The 25,752-nt window shown below is 43.9% G+C and overlaps 1 protein-coding gene across 8 annotated transcripts in view; it reads left to right on the top strand.

Moving 5' to 3' along the window:
* AGAP1 (ArfGAP with GTPase domain, ankyrin repeat and PH domain 1) overlaps positions 1 to 25,752 on the top strand; it is a 552,897-nt gene that overhangs the window by 370,112 nt on the left and 157,033 nt on the right. For all 8 annotated transcript variants that reach the window (XM_027117564.1, XM_027117546.1, XM_027117554.1 and 5 more), the window contains exon 11: positions 7,323 to 7,491. In XM_027117564.1, the coding sequence (XP_026973365.1) occupies positions 7,323 to 7,491 (169 nt within the window). The remainder of the gene's footprint in view (positions 1 to 7,322; positions 7,492 to 25,752) is intronic.

The following is a 25,752-nucleotide window of genomic DNA, read 5'->3' as shown; positions in this document are numbered from 1 at the left end:
TTTATCATGGGAGAAATGACTGAGAAATGACTGAGAAAGCGTTTAATATTCATATAGTTCATTTAAAATAATAACCTATCCATTACATATTATTCCATAAATAACATTTTTTTAATGAAAAAGATACTTTCCAAAACAAAAGGAAATCATAAGCAGGGTAGCATTGTTCTCCATTTTTTCAAAGCTCTTTGATTTCAGTTCAGAAAGTTAGACCATCATTTCTACTTCTGCCTTCAGTCTGTTGAGACATGTCGTTTTGGTTAAAGTATGTGACGGGGCTCTCACAGAGATATTTAGTTGGAAGAGGAAGGAGTAGTTTTTATTTTAAGTGTGCTTTTCTGAAAATTTATTTTTTTGAGGTATAGCTGATTTGCAATGTTATGTTACTTTCTGCTGTACAGCAAAGTGATTCAGTTATACATACATATACATTCTTTTTCATATTCTTTTCCCTTATGGTTTATTATAGGATATTGAATATAGTTCCCTTTGCTGTACAGTATGACCTTGCTGTTTATCCATCCTATATATAATGGTTTGCATCTGCTAACCCCAAACTCCCAATCCATCCCTCCCCCTTGGCAGCCACAAGTCTGTTCTCTATGTCTGTGAGTCTGTTTCTGTTTTGTAGATAAGTTCATTTGTGTCATAGTTTAGGTTCCACATATAAGTGATATCATATGGTATTTGTCTTTCTCTGCCTGACTTACTTCACTTAGCATGATCATCTCTCGCTCCATCCGTGTGGCTACAAATGGCATTATTTCACTCTTTTTAATGGCTGAGTATATTCCATTGTATACACGTACCACATCTTCTTTATCCATTCACCTGTCGATGGACATTTAGGTTGCTTCTGTGTCTTGGCTGTTGTAAACAATGCTGCAGTGAACATTGGGGTGCATGTATCTTTTTGGATTAGAGTTTTTGTCTTTTCTGGGTATATGCCCAGGAGTGGGATTGTTGGATCATGTGGCAACTCTATTTTTAGTTTTTGGAGGAAGCGCCGAACTGTGTACCATAGTGGTAGCACCAGGTTACATTTCCACCAACAGTGGAGGAGGGTTGAGGAGTATTTTAATAGCCATTTCAGATCATTCAGGTCATGCATGTTCTTCGTGGATACTACACTAAAACTTGGCATGTGACAGTTTATTAAAGCTTAGGAATTCAGGGAAATTTTCCTTCTCTGCTACATTACATCCAATGACCTGTCTTGCACTTTGAATGATCTTGTATCCATGCATGTGACACACCATGTGTCAGTCATTTCAAAAAGCTTGTTTAACTGAGGTATGCAGATTTCCAAATGGTGATACTTTTCATCAAGTAATACCCCCAAAATCACATTCATTAATATCACCACCAGTCTTGTCAGAAAAGTCTCCAGGTATTTGGAAGGTGTCATGGTGAGAGACACAAGTTTTCGAAATTCTCATTGTTGCTGGAAAGCTCAGACTCTCTCACTGGCCACAAATACCGTCAGCCGCTTTCCTTACAGTACAAACACAAGAAAAGTACTTGTTCTTTTTCAAGAAAATATCTACCACATACCCAAGACCGAATAACCATAGTTAACGTCTGACATAGTCATTCTTTCAAGCTGAAGTGTCGTCCCAGCAAACAAGTGGCGAATTCAGCTTGTGAAAGAAACACTCAGGGAAGAGCTTTCCTGTGTAGGATGGTCAGCCCTCGCGGCGCCACGGAAACACTTAAGTACGCTTGCCGTGGCATCACCTGGGAAATTTAAAAGCTCAAAGGTTAGAATTTTTTTAATCAGTAGGTTTTTTGTGGGGTTTTTTCTTGGTTTATTGAGAACATACTTTGTTATCTAAGGTCAGCCAGTATTCTTCACAATACGATCTTGAATGGCTAAATTACCACATAATTCAAAATACTTGTCATGGGCATTGAGGTGCTTGCTTATCCTTACCATTATCTAACTTCAGTGAAAATTCCTGAACTCAGTTTTGTCGTATCTTTGAGCCTTAGAATTATTACCTAGAAGGGAAATTCCTGGGGGAAAAAATGTGGCCATTTTGTCAGGCTCTTAATTTAACAGTGAATATCCTTCTGTTAGCAAGATATGTGAGTGTTCTTATAACACCAACTCTGGTTCGGTCTTCTCTCAAGTTCCTCCATTTTCTTCTTTACAGTTACGGGAAATTAAAATGTTGAAGCGTTAATGTAAAATGAGTTCAGACCAATAAAATCAAAGGAAATACAAAAAAAAAAAACATCCTTAGGTGAAACTTTTTTGTTTTTTTTTGGTCTGTATTTAGAGAGCGTGACAATCGGTAAAATACTGACAGGGTACAAAGTACAACGTGGTTACCATTGCCTTATTCGTGCTGAGGAGTCAGCGATATTTATTACCCACATTGCTTTTGCACCATCGAAGCAAATTTCAACAGAGGGAAAAAGCAAACTATGTCTTGGGGTTGTTTTGAAAATAGTGTCGAACTCATGAAGCCCCTGATAGGGTGTTGAGGGCCACACTTTGAGGACTGCTGAACTTAGGTTATGCAAAGAGAAAACACGTGACTAGATTAGCCGTGGCAAAAAGACCAAGGCAAGCATCAGTATGTCCTAACAGTTACCTCACTTAGACAAAATATTAGATAGTAATAGAAAATAATGAATTTCTCAACATTTATGTACAGTTAGAAACCAGAGCTTATTGAGAAAACCTAATTGGAACAAAGATTTCTGTAACTTTTCCATCATTTAATTATGGGAATGAAGAATCTTTATACCTTTAAAAAGTATATGTTAAAACTGGAGCAATGTTGATTGCATTTCAGAGCTGTGTGTTTTATGCTGATGATCTAATCTTGAGATGCCAGTCACATCATTGATGCATTTGGGTTTAGCTTTAAGATCTCGTTAACTGCTTTTTGGTACCCTATGAACACACGAAGCAAACCATCTTTCACCAGACAGCCAAAGGTAACAAAGGGATGGGAGGCAGTGAGAATCAATATAGTAAGAGTATTTTTAGGGACTATTGATGGATTGCTGTATTTTGAGCTTAACTTCAAGTGCCAATGCCCCAGAGCTGACTAAGATGAACTCACCATTTACTGAGAACTGTAGGCCGTCACGCACACAGAGGGCTCTGGGATGGGCAAGACGAGCCCCACACGTCGTTCCCTTGGCCGTCTGGGGAGAACTCCGGTGGGGTGTTTTTAGGAGCATCGTGCGGCATCTTGATGAGGACTTGGTACCACTCTAATTGCCGGAGCTGAGTGCCATCCGGTGATGACCTCCCAGTCCTGGTAATGGGTAACTGTGAGATTTTAGGACAACAGCGTGACGGCAGCCAACCCGTTAATTCTCGAATCCGGAGGGATCTGGTTACACCCACCGAGGCACTCAGGACTCCACGCCCTCTCCCAAGGCAGCCCCGCCGAAGGTGAGAGCCACACTGAGCTGTGCTTCTATCAGCAAGCTGAAAGCTGTGGGTCCCTGACACGGCTCTCCATTGCTAGCAGGTTCCTCTCACTGCACCTCATTTGCATCTGGGACATCAATTAGCATGTTTGTTGAGGCTAATTGAATGAAACTCAATCATAGCTCTTAATTGCTTGACTATGTGAAAAGAAATCACATTAATGCAGCTAATTAAGTGTACGGCAATAGATGCAACATAATTAGGAGGAAAATGTAAAAAACAAGGGATGGCAAAGGTGCCGGAGCGGGGTGGCAGGGGGACGCTGTGCTGGGTCCTGGAGCTTCATCCAAGTGGTCGGGGATGGGTCCCTCTGCTCCGGCGCCTGCCTGCAAAAAATAATCCACGAGGTGAGCATGGACAACTTGAGAAGAAAAATGCAAATAGGTTTGCAATTACTACTTTTTCAAGCTGTTGAGGGGCAGGAGATAGCACCTCTGGGGGGCCTGGCTCTTGAGTGGGCCCCGGGGACTTGTTAAGTGCTGTTTAAAAGTACTTGGCTTTGAATTACCCTCATGCCTTGTTAAAGGGTTTTTTCCCCTTTTATCCTCGATCAGCATTTTCTGCAAGGAACACGGAGAGGGGTTGTATCTGTAACGTTTGCATATCAAAATCAAGCTCGCTGGCTTTATTTCCCCCTGCACGGTCCCTACCTCGGACCATCAGGCTGCGCGTCCCACTTCTGAGGAGGCGACATTGTTTGGTGGTTGTAGCTTTAATTCCTCAAGTACCAAGCTGGGGAGAGATGAAAAGGGTAGTTCTTTCAAAAACGGAAAACTCAGTGTTGTTTCTCTTGGGAGAAGCTAGAAGAAGCCTCAGGCTCACGTATCCACCTGTTTCTGAAAGACTTTTATGGATTAGGAAATGGATCTTGTCACATTTTTATAAATTTTAGAGGCTTGAAATTTAAGAATTGCCAGACTTACATTCTGATTTTCTTAAGAACTGGTTCTTCTGCACTTTCAATGCCTAACTCAGGCAGGAAAACAGATCCCCCAGCCCATGCTGAGCCAAAGATAAATGGGTTCTGTCGCCGCGTTCAAATCCAGAGAGCCAACACTTGGTACATTTCTATAATAATTTTAAATAAAATATCCTGGTTATTGTCTGTTAAAACATGCCTATTAAAAAAGAGACCACGCTGAGGCTTAGTCACTCTCTGATTAGCCTCATTTTAGAGCCCATAAGCCATAAATGCTCAATTACACTCCTGTTATTGTATTTTAATTTGTTAAGAATTGGCATTAAAGAAAAAAGTTGTAGCAAGTTGATATTTTTAAAGGAGTAACTATGCAAGAAGGAATTCATTATTCACAAGCATTAACTTTGGTTTTGGGACTTGGGTTTGCCTGTTTGGAGTAAATGTTAATGGAAGTAAATGAAAGATGCTTAAGAACAACCTTTTTTTTTTAAATAACCTTGACCCTTGGCCCTGTACTGACCAAAGGCCACTTCCTTCTTCCGTGTGCTTTTTGTCGGCCATCCTCGTGGTGAGCTTGGTCACGAGACTTCTACATTTCTTTCAGTCCGCTTTATCCTTTAGCCTAATTTAATGATAATAACTTTCTTTCCATCCTTTGTCCTCATCCTTTCAAAACCACAACTTTTTTCATAGTAGATTATATTTGTGGCAGGGGGCGGGGGGGAGGGGTAGTCGAAGCATCTTGCCTTTCAAGTGGAGTCTTTAGTCTGTTCCCAGCTAGACACAGCCCACCCCTTCTCCAAACCTGTGATGACCCTCCTCCTAGATGCCCGTGGCCGACCCCGGCAGATGTCCCTCCCTAAGCTGCCCTGGGAGATTAAATGCACAGCTGGGCAGCCCAGGGTGCATCAGCACCTCTGCTCCTGGCTTCCCCGGCTGACAGCATACGTGCTGGTGCAGATGCTTCTCTCCGGATGGTTTGTCATTGCTGAGGAAGGCCCAGCCTCGCCCCTCCCTGGAGGAGCTGATCTGAATTTGCCCCTACTTGGTGCAGCTTCTGATCCTTTGTTTGTCTTCAGTCCCTTGTTCCTCCTGATTCTAGCCTCAGCTTTTTGACCTTGAGCTCTGCACTAAGAATTGGCCATTTGAGGTCTGTCCTTAGGAAGTCACCCTGGATGCTGCGTCATCATCTCCTGGGCTGCTGCTTGGTGAACCTTCCAGGGTTCTGTAATCTCCATCACAAGGCCCCCGTTCACGTTATGGAGTTTCTCTTCCAGCCCTTCCTCCTGTGTTGAGAATTCGCCCACTCCCTTTCCTGAGTCTGGGGTGGCTCCCATGCGGCCACAAGTCCAACTGCTTGGGTTTCAGGTGAGGTCTGACACTCAGAGCTGGCCCTCCCTCCTACAGATGTTCTCTCTGTCTTGTACGGTCCCAGCGACCCATATGCGGGTTCTTCCCCCTGTGTTGGAATCTAGTACTTTGAGTTCCTTTTTGTGCCATAACTTCTGTCAGCAAACTTCCTACTTGTGGTTAAACCAGTGACTGCTTCTCAACCCCTTCACCTTATGGAATATGGACATTGCCTTGCAATTAAAAGAAGCCACTGGAGTCCTTCTCTTGGCTTCCCTAGCACCTTCTGTGCCCTCTGAAGCTTCTGCCGTTCACCTGGACTGACTTTCCTCGTCCTGCAGGCTGAGGCCTCTGACCCGTGCACTTTGCCGGTAGACCTTCATCTAGTTCTCTCTCTGTATCTGTTGACTCTGTTGATCGGCAATTATAAGGAAACAGCTCGCTTCTCCAAACTCCCTGGGTCGCTTGCAGTCGCACACCGGATTGTTTGGCAGTTCTTCTAAAATCAGATTGACGTGAACCTTATTGTTGATAATCAATACAAATTTATTGGTCTTTTCCCTTTATATCCTAAAAGGAATCCACCAAGATTCTGCCAAGGAAGGAATCTGTTTATTTCATTTCCTGGTTAGTCTTAAAACACTTGAAATATTATTTACCCAAGAGTGATTTAGATTGTATCCTTTCTTCATGTGTGATGTTGGTTTAATGATATATCTGCAGAGACAGGGGGGTTCATTGCCCCCCCAAAATGTATGAAAGGGTCAATAACTCCTCTAATTTGTCAAGAGGCCCCTCACTCTGGCTCTCAGTTGTCTTCTCTTTCCCCACCCAGCAGCCGATTCTTAAGTATTGTTTTCCTCTGTATTGAACTAGGTGACGGCACAAAGAATTCCCTGTGTACCTAGGCTTCCCTGTAGTTCCGTGACAACTGCTAGTCATTGACCTCCAAAGTGTAGACAAAAGCAGGATACTTTTTCTGAGTACAGTGAATCACTTGGAGAAACATAATGCTTGAGTAAAAATAATGTGCCGCCTTTTTTAGCATCCAGCTCTTGTGACCTCCGTGTGTTTTCAGCACCGTACCACTGACCCCCTCAGACATCTTCCTGAGCAAAATGCTTGACCTCTTACTTAGAGTTTTCACCTGAGTTCCCACCAGACAACTTCAGTCTTACCTAGATGTCTAATGGTATTGCTCTCGGAGACAAAAAGGTTATTACAAAATAGTTCCTACTCCATGGAATTTTACCCAAAAGTTACAGGAAGAGCCCAGGTTCCTAATGTACCATCTAATGTGCAGCAGCTCGCAAAATAGGATTTCATGTCCGTACTGGTGTCTCATCCTCCTGGGTAGAAGGCATCGACTGTGTCTCCTGTATTTCCAGGGCCTGGGTTAGTTCAGGACACAGAGGCAGAGCTGATATCAGTGTAATGATGATGCCACCAGTACAAGACAGATCGAAACCTTATTTTTAAGCGCTTGCCACCGTGGAAGGGTCGTAGGATTACAACTCAGGGTGTCTGACGGAACCTCTTGTCCTACATTGTAAAAGGTCTTTCTTTTAATCTCTCTTGGGTGTTTAACATTTTGAACAGGATTACATGCAGAATGTTCATGGCAAAGAGATTGATCTTCTGAGAACCACTGTGAAAGTCCCAGGGAAGAGGCCGCCCCGAGCCACGTCGGCCTGCGCGCCCATCTCCAGCCCGAAAACCAACGGCCTGTCCAAGGACATGAGCAGCTTGCACATCTCACCAAATTCAGGTAAGCTCACAGCCGACATGCTGAAGAAATCCAGCGCAATGGCAGCAATGGGTGGTCCTGGCTGGAGGACAGTGCTGAGGTTTTTGGATTAAGTGGAGATTTTGACCATTAAGGTTGTAAACTAAGGTTTACAAGTCTCATCTCTTCTGTGGATGATTGTTTCCGCTACACCCTTGGGTTCCTGGACTGCCAACAAGCAAACTGTGGCACTTTGAGTCACAGCTGCACAAACCACTAGGCTTTCCCAGGGCTGGGCGGTTGAAAGTCACGTTTTACACATGATGGAGGTTTAAGGGCCTTCTAAAAAACATGAATTCATTGTTAAGGTGTCAAGGATTAGTATGAACTAATTCGTAGTGACTGTGTTTAGAAAAATGGAAAAGCCATTTGGAGCAAGATTTAAAGGAAACCCCTAGGCCTGTATAAAAGTTCAGATTCTCTCAGTTTTCTCTTGTAAATGTTATGTGATTCTTTCACACAATTTTGGTTTTCTTTATCCTCTTTTAAGGGAGAATTTGGTTTTTGCTCAGGATCAGAGAAAGTTAGTGTTTTCTCGGAATAGATGTGTTGAGAAATTCCTGGCTTCGGTGTGCAATGCAAACCATTCAGAGTGTCGTGGTTTGTTTTTGTTTAAGAGTCTTGGCAAACTGTGCTGTGGCTTTTACCTTCCCATGATCGCTTATCAGACAAAAGGTGGTAAGAACCGCTTTAAGTCTTCCACCAACAAACTCAGACTCCTCCAACATACGAAATTCCTTCACAGATTTCAGTTGTTTCCCTTCCTGTCTCCAACCTACATCTGATCTTCTCAAAATAGATTTCTGTTCTGCAGTCATTCCTAGCATATGTCTCTGCTTCTTAAAGATGCTGCCTTTTTTCCTTTCTGAAATGTTAAATGTTTTTAAAGAGGAATAATGCTGACCCCACGGTTCCATGGCATGAATGACATTGTTTGGCAAAAGGAGGGTAAGAAAAAGAGGACAGAATTCGGGGTCCAGCAGCCTGGGTTCTACTGCCCGGTGCTGCATGGTGTTGAGCAGGTAACTGAACCATGTTTTACATTAGGCTGATCTTGCCTGGCCCTGCCCCCATCACAGAGGTGTGACGGCAGGTGCTGTGGAAACTCATGAAGCACAATACAAACATCAGCTCTTGTGACTAATCAAAATAAAACTGGCCTTTCTGATAACAGAGACATTAGTTCATTCTAGAAAGGTGATACGGTTACTTTATGTGGTCTCATGACCTGCTGACCTTCCTTCCAAGTGGTACATGAGTTCTCCTTTTCTAGATGGTGTGCTAACTCCATGGGATGGGAAGAGAGAAGAGCGCCCAAGAAAAAATATGTTTCTATACTGAATGAAAAGCTAATGTCTTCATTAATTTATTTATTTGTTCAGAAGGTCCTTGCTGAGCACCTGTTCTGTGCCAGGAATTGTGCATTCTGTGGATGCAGAATCTCTGACCTCCAGAACTCCTGTGCGAGGCAGTCACCCTATAACCAACTTTCCACTTCCCCTTCTAACCATTGGACACATCTGTCCATTTATTTGTTCAAGTCAGCAAGCATGTATGAAGTTTCTAATGTGTGCCAGTCACTGTCCTGAGCTCTGGGGGTACAGAAAAATGAGGCATAATCCCTATCCTCTGGAATCTCACCCTCTGGGAGGTGGGAAAGGTGAGCAGATGAGCCAGTGCAGTGCAGCAGCTCATAGGAGGTGTGAAGGCCCCGGGGTGATGTGCTCGGCTTCAGGAGGTGGGGCAAGGCTTCAGGGCTTGAGGGATGCCTGTGTGGGGTGTGAAGAAAGGATGGGAACTTGCCAGGCACATAGGATGAGGGAAGAGTCCTGATGATTTGAAGAAGTGTCGGCTATGTAGATTTGGAGTTTGAAATGTCGTCTAGAGACATCTTTGGGGCTTAACTGCCACTTACTGTCCTAAGGAAAATGTAATGTTTGATAACAAATAGAAAATACAAAATGCCACATGAACTTTATCACATCCCCAGAGGAGGTTATGTCATGGGCCTCGGCTAGGGATTGAGTTTTCAATGCCCAGTTGCTTTCTCTTTAAGATTCTTGCTATTGGGTGAATGGGAAGATTTGGGTCACGATTGAAATCCCTTTTCCATGGTCACACCCATGGTCGGTTTATTACAGCACATCCTGTCGACCCTAAGCTGGGGAAATCCCCATTCAAGGAGCCTGGTAGATGTTTCATCTTCTTTGGGTCACAAGTAGGGACTCGGAAGTGGGAATATGATGTCCGCAGGAGCACAGCACCACTGTGCTGTGGAAAGTCCCTCATGGTCACAGCAGTGCCCAGGGATGGTGCCCTCAGCTAAGCCTGTGGGCAACGTCCTTGGCTGGCATCACCCAGAGCTCTACCCTGTTGTTCATAGAACTCTCTCACGTGGAGAATTCCAACCCAGCAAATTTAATTTCAAGTAAATGGATGCTACTTTTAAGTGATGGACTTTTAGCTAAAGATAGGTATTAGTTATTTTAGAGCTAACTTGCCGAAGAACTTAACCCACTACTTAACCTCATCTTTCATTCTCAACTCATTTGAATTCTGCCATTTTGTTTTAGACCTCTGGAGTAACTGGGCGTCTTTTGTTTCTTTTTAGCTTTTTTCTTTTTTATTCGTTTTCTATCTCCATGTTATGAATTAGATCAATGTTATGTGCCTTCCTTTCTAGTCATTTTTTTCATTCACATAGACCTGATACACACTTGTACTGAAATCTTTGTGTGTAACTTACTAATGTCTTAGCATAAAAGTCCATAGGCAAAGTGACTCAGCCAGTGGATATAAACACTTACAAGATTCTCCATACATATTTCCAAATTCATTTCTAGAAAGGTTTTATATAAAACACCCTTCCGTCCATAAAGTGAGTGCTCATTTCACCTCTACACGTTTTTAGAATCTATGCTAATATTATAAGCAATAAAAATATCTCGTGTTTTGTTTATTTGGATTTCTTCAGTTAGTAGTGAGGTTGAACAGCTCATATATTTATGGGGTTTTTGTGGTTCTTGTGTTGTAAGTGTGTAGATGTATCCTTTGTCCATTGTTGCACTAGGTGCTTCTCTTTTGCTTATTGACGTGTAATAACTCTTCGTATATTAAGGATAACAACACTTTGTAATATATTTTGCAGCTATTTCCCCAGTTTACTATTTGCTTTTTGAATTTTGTAGCCTTATTTACATACAGAGTTTCCTTCTCTTTAGTATGTAATCGAATCATAAGACTTGTACTTCTGTAGTTTCTACTTTAGATATTTAGAAAGCCTTTAATAATCCTGAAATAAGATCATAATTCATATATATGTATTTCAGAGTTATAGTTTTATTGTTGCTCCTTTTCCCCTTTTTTATAATTAACCTCTAATCCACCTTTAATTTGTTTGGGTCTATTATATATAATAGGAAATCTAGTTAAACTTTTTATTCAAATATATAGCTAATTGTTCTCTCTCTCTTTGTTATTTCCTTTTCCTGTTGATTCTGTTTGTCACCTTTCTTGCACAACTAACTCATTTAATCAAATTAGCTATGTTTCTGGGCTTGAAAATGTATTCCATTGACCTACTTTCTCCGCGTTGTGTAGATTTACCTCATTGTCTTAGATTCATGGCTCAATTTATATCTGGTAACGTAACGTATAACATGGTTTCATATTACTCTTTTATTTTATAGTGTTTCTTGGTTATTGCCACCATTTATTTTTTCCAGTAAACTTCAGAATAACTGGAAACCTTTCTCTTCCCCCCCTAAAAATAATCTCGTTGTGACTCTAACTGGCATTGCTGTTAATCTATGAATTAATTGTGGAGGAACTGACATCTTAACTATATTGAGTTTATCATAGAACACAATTCTTTCCCAGTTTATTCAGACTTACTATATACCCCTCAGTAAACTTTTAACACTTTTTTCCATTTAGATCCTGTAGGTGTCCTGTTAATCCGTTCTGTTACTTTATAATTTTTGTTGAAGTGTGAGCTGATACTTGGTGGGGCGAGGGGTTGTCTATTCTATCATCTAATCGGTAAGAAATAAGAACGATCCTAATTTTTGTATTTTTTATATCCAGCCATCTTACTGAACTCTTCCTGAGTTGGAATAATTATCCAGATGTTTCTCTCAGTTTTCTAGTGTGCAGTCATAATGCATTCCATGTTTCAAACATTATGATGCCTAACTGTGTGTCAATGTTGACTTTTAGTTTCTCCCAACCAGTTTAATGATTTGGATACCTTATTGCTTTGCCCCCTGTACCATTCACTTACCATCATCATTGAGTCTGCGGCACGCCCAGCCCTGAGGAGTGCTCTGGAGATTCAGGGGGCCCTCCCTCCAAGGGCTTACACTCCAATGGGGGGTGGAAGAATCAGAAGATAGACACACAAGCAAGACCACTGAAGCTGGTGATAATTGCTAAAGGGTCTAAAAGGGGCAACTGGATAGAAAACTACTTGCAGGAGATGGTGGTCTTACATTATTCCTAGTATCGGGGAGTGGTTGGCCAGTATTGGAATGCTGACTACCTTTCAAACATTAAAATGCTAGAAATGTGATGCTCTTAATACCGAGTTTCGCCAGGGACTTGGGGAAGAGGAGGAGAAACACATTGTCATGCCTGATACTGCATACCTGCATACTGATAACCCAGCCTGGGTCTCATCTGGGGGCTCGCGAGTTAACCAGAGCAGAAGAGCTGCCGTGAAGATGGGGTGGCTGCCAGCTCCATTGGGCACCTGTGGGATGCAGGCACTGCAGGCTGAGGGACACGTTCAGGAAGAGTTGCCCAGTGGCATCCCCACCACCAGCCCCACTGGGAAAGTGAGCAGCATGCCTGGGGAGGATATCCTGATGTAGGTGCTCATGCTTGCAAGAGAAGGAAGCAGGTTGGAAAACGCAGACCTCTGCATAGACCCGGGGAAACATAAACGAATGGCAAGGAAGGGCAGCTCTGACCATGAGGGACGTAATGCAGGTGTGCCAGCCCGCCCATGAACTTGTATTGTTGGTCAAAGACAAACCCACCAGTTAGCATGTGCCACACACGTGCCCCAGGGGTGCCGAGTCTGTTCAGCCCTGATCTTACTCATAAACATGAGTGGACAGCCAAGACGTTTGTGGACACCAACAGTCAAAATGTGAAAGACCAACATAAGCAAAAGGACAACTGATCTTGGAAGAAAGAGAGTGATAATTGGGGGAAAGAGAACTTAAGAGGAAATTACAACTGGGAACATCAGAAAGATTTAAGAGGTTGGCTTTTGTATTCCAAAATGAAACAAACAGACAAAAGATGACATGAAAAACCTGAGGAGAAAGAGTTCTTGGAAGTTAAGGAGAAAGTTTGCAAAACTAAAAATTTCAGTAGATGGATTACATACTATAAAGAACTTGGCTTGAAGATACTGTTGGCAGTATAACAGAAGAAAATATGCTAGAGGTGACAAAGGAAATGCCAGTGTCTTCCCATCTGAAGAGTCAAGTAACAAACTGGATGGGAGAGGAAGCTCTGTAAACACGGACAAATCCCCAAAAGCATCGAAGATAACGGGAAGACTGAGGTTACCTATCAAGGAAGAAAACTCTGATAGTCCTTGACCTTCTCAAGAGTAACACCTTGTATTTGTTACAAGAACAAATAATTTTGAATCTAGAAGCTTATGTAGAGCCAAACTATTATCAATCAAGTGTGAAGACATTTTTAGGTCACATACAGGGATATAGAACACTTCCCTCTCAATGGATTTCTGAAAAAATTACTTAAGCATCTACTGCAAGAAGAAGAAGAAGGAGAAGGAGGAGAAGAATCGAGAAGATATTTCTTTATTCAGACCTGGTTAAATTCCACCTTCCCCATCACATCTTCCCCTTCCTCCAAGGTCACTTGCTGAGGATGCCCAGGGCAGTATCCACCATTTGCGTTCCTTCGGCGTGGAACCTACATTGCCATTCTAATGGGAACCCATCGGAAACCACATTTTAGAGTCTGCCCAACTGTCATTTCAGGGACGCTTCCAGAGAAGGGGGTCAAATGTCCAAAAATATTTTCTGACACGAGTTTTTGGCTGGGTTGGTAGAATAATATTCATATACGACAGAATATAGTATTGTTTCGGCTCTGACAGGTATTTTGACATTTCAGTAGACAGCAGGAAAACATAATGGCCAACAGTAGGGGCTTTGGAGCCAGAAACACCAAACTGAATCCCATCTTCCCCATCTTAGGACCTAAACCCCAGCTTCCTCATCTTGAAAATGGGAAAACAGTGCCTACCCCCATCCTTGTAAGGGTAACACACTGCATGCCTCTCCAAAGCCTGACCCGGGGTGACTCTTCAGAACTGTATCAGGAATCCATCATAATAGTCGTGCTCATCACTAGTGAAGAAAAGAAAGGAAGAGGGTTGAGAAATTATGTTTTTGAATTAATTTTGGTAAATGCCACGAAGTGTTTATTTAGCTTTTGAGTAGACATAGTGGGTCAGAATCAACTAAACCCACGCCCCGCAACCCACAGCTGCCCCCATGATGGCAGAGAGCTGGGCAGCCAGAGAAATGCCCTTCAGGACTTCCCTGGATCTGCATGGGGGGCTCTGCTCCAGTTGTGTGTGTCCATCCTCTCTTTATTCCTGTGTTCGCCGTAACTCCTGGTTGCGACATTTGCTTCCCAGATGACAGCTATCTTCTCATCCCTATAGTGTGTCTTTGTTGGGTATTTGCAACTGTGGGTGTGTTTTTATCCTAACCAGATTGATGCTGAGACCTGCGTGACGGGGAGACCTTTCCGCCTCATCTTCCACCCCCCCACCCCCCCGCACTCAGGCCCCCAGCGGTTTCAAAATATGAAAGCCGTCTGGAGGGTTGAGGCTGATTTTCCAGGGGTGGGGGCAGGGATCTCAATGTGTTTTGAGTATTGAACCGCTGTGGACATCGAAAGTCTCAACCATGCTGTGTCCCTCCACACTTCAGTAATCAGGGCATCCAGCAAACCCATAAAAAACCCAACTAATAGCATGAATATTCAGTGACCTAGAATAGTAATTAGTGTCATGAATATTAATGTGATCGGACTTGCTTTTTCCTCTCCTCTTTCTCTCCCATCCTCTTTCTCCCTCTCTCCCTCTCTCTTTTTTTTTTTTCCACTTAGCCGGCTCTAAAGATGGGTCATAATGAGAGCATTTAAGAGGGAGCGCGCTCTCCGCCGTGACAGGGACTGGGGTAATAAGGAGAGCTTGATTAACGCGGAACACTTGGGGGAGAGATGAGAGGCTTCACGTGGGCCTGGTCGGGGGAGGCAATGAGACCCCGGCAGCTCTGTTGCTGCTCCCGGAGATTAATGAGGCCTAAGAGTGCATTAGGAACAGTGACAAAGGTTTGATCTAATGGGCTCAGTCATTTTTCCTTTGAGTGACAGACGCACAGAAGTAATTGGCTGTGCAGAATGGCAGCTCATTGGCGGTACTTAAGGACACATTATCCCCGTTGTGTGGCCCGCAGAGGCTGTTTATCAAAACCGCTCACACTGCAGACGCTGAGTCGCTAAGCTGCTGCTACAGCGGTAATAGCTATTTAAAAAAATAATAATAATAACGCAACATGCAACATCAAAACTAGATCCATGGTTGTCTTGTAGAGACAAAGTTTCTCTTTGTTTAGTTTCAAATGGGCTAGAAGACATTTTCATAACTCTGGAGTCTGTGGAATCTGTTTTGTGCACCGGATGAGCCGTCTCCTCCCGGTGGGTCGAGTCGCAGGCTCGTTAGGACATCAGAACCCTTGGTCACCCGATGATTTCCCACACTTTGGATTCTGTTTGCAGCATGAATCCGCCGGTAACATAAATTGGATGCTGTGGCCAAACAGCCTTCTAGCAGCTTCGGTGGAGCCCCTGCAGACGATCGCCTTCTTGGTTGAGAATTAATTTGCTGGAGAATACTCCCCAAAACCAGTACCACGTGGTGATGTCTGCTTCCATAAACCAGGTTTTATTGGAGTAGGTTTTGACGGCTAATTAATAATTCATTATTTTTCGGTTAAAACCGTTTTGTGGGGTTTCTCTAAGACTAAAATTTGAAGAAGCTGGTGACATCTGAAATGAAATGGCTCTAAAGTTGTTCTTTGATTCTTTATAAGAGTTTTGGCATCTGCTTTCAGGAGAAATGCCTTCTTACTGTTAGTGGTTTCTATGTTTAGACGATTCCCCCACTGAGATTTAGGCAAATGTGTGCTACATGGTTTCCATCATTAAATTGTAAACTCTTCGAGGCGTAGACCATTATTTCTCTTCCTTTGTTATCCCCTCCTAGCTTCGTGACCTAGCAATTATTTTTGCATTAAGTAAATATTCCTGAGTATCGCCCATCATGTGAGATGTAAGTGATAAATATTGAGAGTAAGTATTGTTTGCTTTCAGATAACGGTTCCTCCATTGCAACATTCCGTGATCAAGATTACTGGGGTACAGTTCACATATAAATCAAAGCCATGCCTTCCAGTTTAAGGAGACTGTCTTCAATCATTTGAACTCTAAATGGAGTGTTCTTTTCTGTAAGAACTGACAAAAGCAAGTTAATCCTTGATGATTTCCGTTAAAAACGTAGAAGGATGATGGAGGTACTGAGCCATACATCTCTATGGGAACAGATGTCCCGATTAGTAAATAAAAGTTGCTTTAGAAACTTTTCCCCCATCTCAAAAATGTGTGTGTTCAGTGAAGAATAGTGTTTCAGCTGTTGACCTGATGCTTTCAAGATTGGGAAAATGGTCAGCACTGGGAGAGCTCTAGGAAAGAGGGTGGCTTTCACTGACCCAACGGCCTTCAGCAAGGTAGCTGGCCGGGGCCTCGGCTGGGACCAGGGCCTTGGGTTAGAGCCTTTCTGTGCTACAGTCAAGTCTGTGGTTGGCCCACTTGCTCCATAATCATTCCCACATGGGCAGAGGAGAACTTTTCCAAGTCATGGATGATGTCTTAGTCATGATGTTGTACCAGCTCCAAACCTTGTGGCCTGGCATTTTGAGAAACCATGCATACAGAGACCGCGCTTCTCTCTCTGGAATATTCCTAGTGAGTGGTTAAACCCCAAAACATCCTGGCCCACAGACAAGCAGCTCCCCTTCACATCATCAGAGTTGCAAGCATGGAGTTCCTCAGTGCCCTCACCCCTTACAGGCTCTCTCTGTTCCGTCCTAAGAGATGGTTCTATGCAGCCTGGATGGGAGAGGAAGAAATCCAAGTGAGCGCTTCCGGGGGTGGGACTGTGTGGCCACCTCCCTGAAAGGGCTTATAAAATTCAGTGAGAGCCAGGGAAGACTTCCCTCAAAGCAGTGCTGTCAAGTCACACTGAATTTTGTGCGAAACACACCTATTGTAGGTATCAGATGGAGGAGAAAGAATATTTTAAAGACAGGACTACTATTCATGGCAAAGGAGGAAACTGAACTACTGAATTAAGTTGTTGCGGGCATAGAACCAAATAAGAAGCTAGGAGAGAAGATGATATGAGCATCTTGGACTTTCTGTTTTAGAAAACATTATTACTTGAGTGCTATATTCATATTTTATTGCTCAAAAAAATCCTTAGTTTTAGCCTCCTTTTGTGTAATGTCACAATACCTCATTATAACTGTATTGCATATAAACTTGTTCATGTAACCCGTACCAAGAAATGGCTTGTAGGTGAGTAAGCACTGTGTAAGCATCACGTGCATAAGTAAGCATTAGGGTGACAGTCTCCATAGACACCTTCAGAATCCGTAGTAGCAAGTGTTCCTCAGGCAGATAGATATAAATGGGCAGGATGAGAAGTGCAGGTGTCGTTCTGCAGGGATGAATGCTGGGACACCCAACTGGAAAAAGCAGATTTTGTCATAGCAATAAATATTTAAACTCTTTCCAAATATCAGAACTTACCTTCTGATTGTGCTTAATATTTTCTTCTTAATTTATACCAAGCACCAAATTCTATCCATCCCCAAGGTGGAGCAGCATCCCAGGGATGGGATGTAAGCAGGACCATGGATACTGTAGCTCACCTGTCCTTGCCCGTCAGGTAATCTCATTCATCCATTGCTTGCGTTATGTCCCAAGCACATGACTTCTTTCCTTTCTGTCTTTCCTTTTATGAACTCTACTTCTGATGACTTTGGCATTACCTTTGGAATTTGGGGAGACTAAGAGTGGGAAGAGTGTTGCCGAGTTGTCCCAACGCTAAATGCTGTACTGGTCCATATTACAGGAGTAGGTGTTCAAGAAACACCATCGGTGAATGAGTGTGTGGGCTCATGTGAAGTGATGAATGACTAGGACACCAAAACACAGATAGGAGGCAAACAGTCCGAGCAGTTTACACACGAAGAGACACCGCCACGAGAGAAACAGGAGTGAAATATCCAGACTTCTTAGATTTTAAAGTCAAACAAAATTAGCAGTATCACCATTTTTGCTAAAAAATTAAACTGTAGAGAAAAGGGCAGCTCACTGTTGGCGAAATTGATAACTACTATCTTCAGAGGCTTTGCAGTATGCGAAGTGCTTTATGTAATTTGGTCCTTGTATTAACCACAGGGGGCATATTATGATCATCATCATTATTATCTCCATTTTATCATCATTGTTACTGTTCTTTCCATCTTACAGATTCTGAACTGACTTGTTTTCAGGATGCCCAGGTTCCATCTTCTTTTAGCCCACGGGTCATTAAGAAAATTAATTAATAACATATATCACGAGTCAGAAAGATGTTAATGCTGTTTAACCCAATAATAACTCCTCTGGGATGTCAGCCTAAGGAAGAGTCTAAAAGTAGAAGATGTCCTTTGCAGTGTTGTTTATAATGATGAGAAATTGCAAGCAATCAAAACTATCCAGATGTAGGAAAATGGCAGTGCAAGTTATCTACATTAAATCTGTAAGATGTTATATGTCTGAAATTATTTGAAGGTTTTGGAACAACATGGGGAAATGGCTGGGAAGTCATAATACAGAAGTGTTGTAGAATATTACATCTTTTCTATTGTCACAATTAAGAAAAATATATGCGTATGTTCAATAATGAGTTGATCTATTAGGTGGGATTTTGGTAGACTTCTGTTTTACATGATTTGTGTATCTGCATAACCTTGCAAAGTAAATTTCAGTAACTTAGAGAACAAAACATGCTCCCATTTTTTCCCCATGACATCATCATTAGAGCAGGGAGAAATCAGAATAGAAGGAGCTATCTCTACAGTTTAGGAAAAATAACCATGAACTGTCTAGTTCCAGGAGTTTCAATTCTGGGCGTGGCCACAGTGTTGCATTTAGTGTAATCACCTGTGTCATTACCACTGGGTCTGGACTCTGTACGTTCTTTTTTTCTCTGGTAAGCATACTGCAGAAAACATATAACCAAAAAAAAAAAAAAAATGCATAGCATTCTGAGAAACACAAGATTCCTATCTCAATAGTAGATGTGTTGAATTGCACGCGTTTACAAAACAAGTATTACATAATGTTACATCTTTAAGAAAAGCTACTGAAGATGTCCTTGGAAAAAAAATCCTCTTAGCCTGAAATCCTGGTTGCCAAAAGGAGGGCAGATTTCCAATGCAAATAGTGAGGCGAATGGGCCCTCCTCACAGGCACTTAAATCATTTGTATCTCACTTTTTATGGTAGTGTTGTGAATTCTATTATTTTTGGCTTTATAATTAGAGGACGGAACAGATGGCGAAGGCCTAGTTTGAAGTGATGTGGCCATTAGAAGAGCCTCGGTCGTCCAGTCCTGCTTCCAGCAGACCTGGTTTTCCCACCCGCACTCGGAATGGGGCGTGGTGTAGCTGTAGGTTTGCACAGTAGCCTTGAACTCTGAGTTTTTATAACATTTGAAGCCACATAGGAATGAAAAAGGGCCTATAAGAGCAATCGCTGTTTCAGAGGGTGAGGCCTTCGAGGGGAAGAATGAGTTCCTATCAATCCTATTTCTGTAATTATGATTTTTTAAAAAAATTACGAAGTCCCACAATGGACGTAAATGTCTCTTTCACACTCACGTGCTCATAGAATCTTCTTTGGGTTTTTCTCCTCCACTCTCAGTGTACGAAGAACTTCATTATCACCATCACCAAGCGATTCTGCCCTTTTCCAGGCTGTTTCACCAGTAAGTCAAATGCCAAGTATTGTTTTCCTAGTTGAAGCCTTGGTAGGGTCAAGTCTCATTATTGAAGGTAGACCAAAGTCAGGATGTGCGGTGAGCAGAATTCTGTATTAAGAAAAAAAACAAAAATTGTTGATGACTCTCTATTTAAATGCTATGAAAAGCCTTATTTTAGGGTATATTTTAAAAAATCAGAATAGGCTATTTTTAATGTAATAAGCCTATAGCTTAAAAGAGGAATTCTCCCTTCGATGTCATTTGGTGGATGAAAACATGCTTGTTCAATAGAAAACCAGCATCTTTTTCATGCTCGTGTGAGATCAGCAGCTATAAATGCCATATTCGCTTTGAAATGCAAATGGTTTAAAGAAAAATAGCATATGGTGGAGGTAAGTACCTTTTCAAATCAACTCTTACACTTTAGGGATGTAAAAGCAAAGCTAAAATTATTCTTTGGGAAGAATCTGGCGCTTCTGACGCCTGGAAGCTTGCGCTAATCAGCCGGCCCAGTGGGCACACGCATCTCCATATCAAGGCACTGGCGTGGGGCTCCCTGGATTAGCATCCTAATGCGGCGGCCCCTGCTCGGCAAGGCCGGCAGCCGGCTGATCAGGAGAGGGGGTCTTTGAGGACACACTCTCCTGTGTTCAGAATGGGCCAGGAAGTCGGCCACGTATGTCATCATAACGCAGATACTGTTTGGGAGAAAAAAATACTGAGACAATAGCAAATGGGTCCTTTTGTGCCTCGCTCCCTCTGGGTGCCAGCATGCCGCACTTCGTAGGGCCGGGCCGCTCGCTCTTTGGGATGTAACACCGGGGAAACCGTCTCCTCGCTCCTTGGTGACTTGTTCTCATACTTCCTGATCTGACCTCTGCATTCACAAACCATTCCAATGAGTTTTTGGGGGGTTGGGGGGTAAATTTTATTGATTAACATACACTTACAAAATCCTAAGTTCTAGCTAAGTGTTCAGGTGACCAGCACATAAGTCAAGTCGCAGCACGTGGCCGGCAGCCCGGGAAGCCCCCGGGCCCCATCGCATCACTGTTCACATCTGCCCCTACACACACGCGAGGGTGAGCATCGTCTCATCTCCCGCTCCGTAGATGGGCTTTGCCTGTTGCGTCTGACCCCTCGTACGGTTGTGTGGGACCAGGACAGGCGGAGCCCTCGTGTGTGTCTCCTTCGGATCCACGTGCTGTCTGTGGCGTCTGTCCTGTTGTGGCCACGTCGGCGGCCATTCATTCTCATCGGTATGGATCTACCGTGAGGTACCCGTGGTGGGTGGATGGACGTTTCAGCCATTCTCAATAATTCTGCCATGAACATTCTTGTTCATGTGTTCTGGTGGGTTGTTTCTGCATGTCTGTGTGATTTTTTTGTCCTTTTTTTATTTTTACTTTTTTTATTACAGTATAGTTGCTGTACAATATTATATAAGTTACAGGTGTACAATATAGTCACAATTCCTAAAGGTTATACTCCATTTAGAGTTGCTATAAAATATTGGCTGTATTCCCTGTGTTGTGCAGTATATCCTTGTAGCTTATTTTATACCTAGTAGTTTGTACCACTTACTCCCCTCTCCCCTCTCCACAGGCAGGCACAGCCCTGTAACAGCTACTTCGTTCTCTGTATCTGTGTGTCTGCTTCTTTTTTCGTTGTATTCACTAATTTGTTGTACATGTTAGATCCCACATTAAGTGATATCATATAGCATTTGTCTTTCTCTGTCTGACTTATTTCACTTAGCATAGTGATCTCCAAGTCCATCCATGTTGCTGCAAATGGCAAAATGTGATTCTTTTGCATAGCTGAGTAATATTCCTCTGTGTGTGTGTGTGTGTGTGTGTGTGTGTGTGTGTGTGTGTGTGTACACCACATCTTCTTTATCCATTCATCTGTTTATGTTGGTGTGATTTTAATCCAGAGGGATAGTGTTAGGTAGTGTCGCCTCTTTCCATATTATTATTTACAGAGATGGGCCCATTCCAAAGTCTAAAATAAATCTGCAGAGTTCCATGAAGTTTCTCCTGAAGCTTCCAGCAGGCATGCTATCCTGCCTCTTTGACCTTCTCACGGCTCTTGTGTTCCTTGCCCTGCGTTTTGGCCGCTTGTGGGCTTGTCTGAGACCTTCTCCTGGACCAGACGGTGGCTGGTCCAGGGACTGTCTTCTTCATTGTGCCCAGCACAGCAGGGGTTCCATGCAGCGAGACAAGGAAAGGTAGTAGTAGGTCGGTGTTAGAACTGGTGGCCGGGACCGTGCAGGGTCCGATTTTACCCTCCCTGCAAGTTCAGCCAGCCTGCCTGTTTCCTGGATGGTGAGACCCCTGGGTCAGGACAGATGACAGCTCGTTACTCACAGCAGTAGCAGTGGCCAGAGTCCCAGCAGTGTCGTGCACCAGTTCTCTCGGGGCCAGGTGACACCAGCATACACAGTGCCTCATGTTGCAGGAGAGGAACCCCAAGCTTAGGAAACCCCAGTCTCGTATAATGGGGTACAGGCGCGCCTGCCCAGCCTTTGCCCTGGAACATGACGTTATCATCCCGACAGCACACAAATCCGCCCTCCTCTGGAGGAAGACGGTCTCTCCATCAGCCAAGTCTGTTCACTGCACAGACATTCCTGAAAAGACCATCAGAACAAGAAGTTGCCACCCCCTTGTGCCATGCCATGAGGGACCCGTGGACCTGTCTACCAGCGGGAGGGGGTCTCCTGGGAGAGCTCAGGCCCAGGGAGGGTGGAAGACGGGGATATGAGGGGAGAGAAGGGAAGGAAAGATGAAAAGTGCCCTTCCCACCCACAGGCAGGCACAGCCCTGGTGCGCATCTCGGGGAGGTGAGCATCCCCCCCGCCTCCTGTTAAGGCCTTGTGTCTGCTCGGAGCTCGGTGAGCTAGAACCAGTTGTTAGACCTGCCCCCTGTGCTCCAGGGGAGGGGACGTCCCAGTCTGGCTTGTGGAATCTCCTCTCTCTGGAGAAACACAGACGTGCCTGAAAGACAGCAAGTTCCAGCCCTCTTCTGAGTCCCCCCTGTTGGAGAGACCCCAGCCTCTTGTCTTGTTTTCTTGAAATTCTGTAGCAAACAGATACGGTTTAGGTGGTCAGCTGCCTGGGAGAGGAAGCAGTCTTTCTCCCCTGGGCATCACCAGGGCCCTGGTCGGGCAGGGCTCCTCTCAGACCGTGTGCCCCTGCGGTGATTAACTAATCAACACGGCAGCCGCCCCGCCCAGAGCGAGGTGTTTCTGTGGATCGTTGTGGGCCATTTGGGCTTTAGATCCCCAGCTCTTCTCTTGATCACCGGGCACCGAGGCCTCTGCCTCACTTCAGGCTGACCCTGACTGCCCTTAGAACAGTGTTTAGGCATCACTTGATCGCAGGTGGTCTTGATTTTAAGACCCTTCGTTCGCAGGGAATCAGATAAGTCACAAGTGAGAACTCCAGATCCACAGCCTTAATTAATAACTTATTAATGTGAAATGAGTTGCCATTCGATGAGAGAGGTCACCCTTGAGTACTCTGAGAGGAGAGAAGCTGATTTGAAACTTAGCATCTCCTTATATGCTTAGAGGTGTTTTCAAAAGTGGTGAACACTCCCTGAGTGCTAACACGTAGGGCAGAAGCAGGGACAGGACAGTATTACTTGACCAGTTAGTTAGGTTCATTCGGGAACAGAAATGAACTTATGCACTAGCCTCTGTTGGGTGTGTGTGTGCGTGCATGCATTTGAAAATAAGCATCAGAAATTATGACATAAAATACTATCATTAGATTTTAACTCTGTACAGTTACTAAAGATATTCATGAAACAGTTGGAGGGTAGTTGGTTGCTTTGACTGAAGGATTTACTCAAAGTAGAAAGGCCTCAAAATATGACCACTGGCCCAAGACTGCTCATGCTTGGGCCAAGATGTGTCACGAGCCACGCTAAGCCAGCAAGGCTACTTTCACAGTGTCGTGACCAAGCCTGCGGACCACTGGTTTGCTTCAGAGTTGGAACGTGTGTCTTTATGCATTCACATTTACAGGCAAGCACCTGTTTGTGGAACTCCAAAGTATACATATTTAGGGCAGAAACGATATTTCTTACCCTTCACAATTTTTTTTGTTTCCTTACGTCACAATTAGTTGATCTTTCATTATTTGATTTTCAGAAACATTTTAACTGAAATTAAAGTGAATGGGCATGTATAAAAAAGAGATTGACTCTCTTGAGAGAAAATGAGACATGTTTTCCTTCTGAAATGAGAATCGGCCTCTGTATATTTTTGGAAGATTTTGTAACTCTTGGTCACCAAAGATCAGGAACTAGGCAGGCAGGTAATTGAGTGAATTTGGGGGGGTAGGAGAGCTGGTGTGGGCCCTGGCTTCTTGCCGGGTAGATTCAGACACAACCCAGACAGATTCGAGGCATGGAGTCAACTGACTGTTTCTGAGCATAAACATAGGCCCATGGCTGCCACATATTCTTATTTTTCCAACAATGCCAGAAACCACAGATTTTTAGATGCACACTCCCAAATTTAATTCCACTTAAAAAAGAAATCATTTCCCCCTCAGCAAAAACACATCTATGAGCTCAACCCCGACGCCAGGCCCCAAGATTATGGATCTGTTTTAAAGTTTTACTTCCATAACCACGTGTCCATGTACACACATTCATTTGGTCAAAATTCAGTCATGGCGTTGTGGTGTCTCTGTTTAGTCTGACAATTGGGAATTGGGTGTGGTTGGGATAAGAAGAGCCTCGCCAGCTGGAAGGCCCTCAGGGTGGGCTTTCGGAATGATTCCATGCAGCTGTTTTGGGTTTCGTACGGATTCTGCAATCAGACACCAGGACCACACAGCCTTGACAGGAGTTCCTTTACCCCAGAGATCTCAGTTTGGTTCCTTGGGGGCCCCCTCAGGAGCTACACCCCAGAGTGGATCCACCAGCAGCTTAATGTGCTGAAAATTCCATTCGACGAACAGCTGGACGTTTAAAAAACAGATTGTATGGTCAGCATCACATAGTTTTTCAGTAGCTTGTACATTTTAAGGAATCTACTCTTTCCCTGGTAGACGTTTAGCCTTAAGATGAAGAACTTGTCATCCTAAGACTACCTCTTTATCCAATGTCTCTGTTGGAATGTTTCCTGCGTCCCTGACCCAGAGCTCAGATGGACTTGGCTGTCCTGAGTGCCTGTGGCTACTTATTCCTGGACTTTGGCACCAAGTAGTCAGTGCTGGACGCACTAAGATAATCCTCTCCGCCTTTTGACTGGAGTATGTCAGGAGGGTCTGGGGCTGGTCGTCCTCGGAGCCACAGAGTGAACAAGGGAAGGGGCACTGCTGGACTCATCTGCCCAAAGGCGGATGGATGGTGAATTTATTTTTGGTTTTTCAGGTGTTTTGCCTTGTGTGCCTACAGGTGGTATGAAATGAGGTTTTGTGGACAAATCCCACCCTTGATAACGACTTGTCAGGGGTACAGATGAGCGCTGAAGGGAGGAAGGAATCATCCCCCTGACGTGTGCACCAAACAGTAGGTGTCCCCGTGGGCAGCACGGGCTCAGGGGGCCCGGCTCAGAGTGGGGTCGCAGCCCACATGCAGCTTCTCATTGTACTTTTTCTCCTATTCTCTTTCCATCACTTCCTTTTCCTTCCACCCACCATAAAAATGTTAGCTTTTTTAAAAAAATAAAGCTCTTTTTTCATACAATTAGTTTTTATCTATTTATTTATTTATTTACTTATTTTTGGCTGCATTGGGTCTCTGTTGCTGCGCATGGGCTTTCTCTAGTTGCGGTGAGCAGGGGCTACTCTTCGTTGCAGTACGTGTGCTTCTCATTGCGGTGGCTTCTCTTGTTGCAGAGCACGGGCTCTAGGCGCACAGGCTCAGTAGTTGTGGCACGTGGGCTCAGTAGTTGTGGCTTACGGGCTCAGTAGTTGTGGCACGCGGGCTCAGTAGTTGTGGCACGCGGGCTCAGTAGTTGTGGCACGTGGGTTCAGTAGTTGTGGCTCATGGGCTCTAGGCGCACAGGCTCAGTAGTTGTGGTGCACAGGCTTAGTCTCTCTGCGGCATGTGGGATCTTCCCGGGCCAGGGCTTGAACC

Source organism: Aethalodelphis obliquidens, unplaced genomic scaffold (genome assembly GCF_003676395.1).
Source record: "Aethalodelphis obliquidens isolate GAN/ISIS:26980383/991018 unplaced genomic scaffold, ASM367639v1 scaffold2, whole genome shotgun sequence".
Taxonomy (NCBI): domain Eukaryota; kingdom Metazoa; phylum Chordata; class Mammalia; order Artiodactyla; family Delphinidae; genus Aethalodelphis; species Aethalodelphis obliquidens.
The sequence above is the reverse complement of the archived record's forward strand: the minus strand, read 5'-3'. Positions and strand labels throughout refer to the sequence as shown.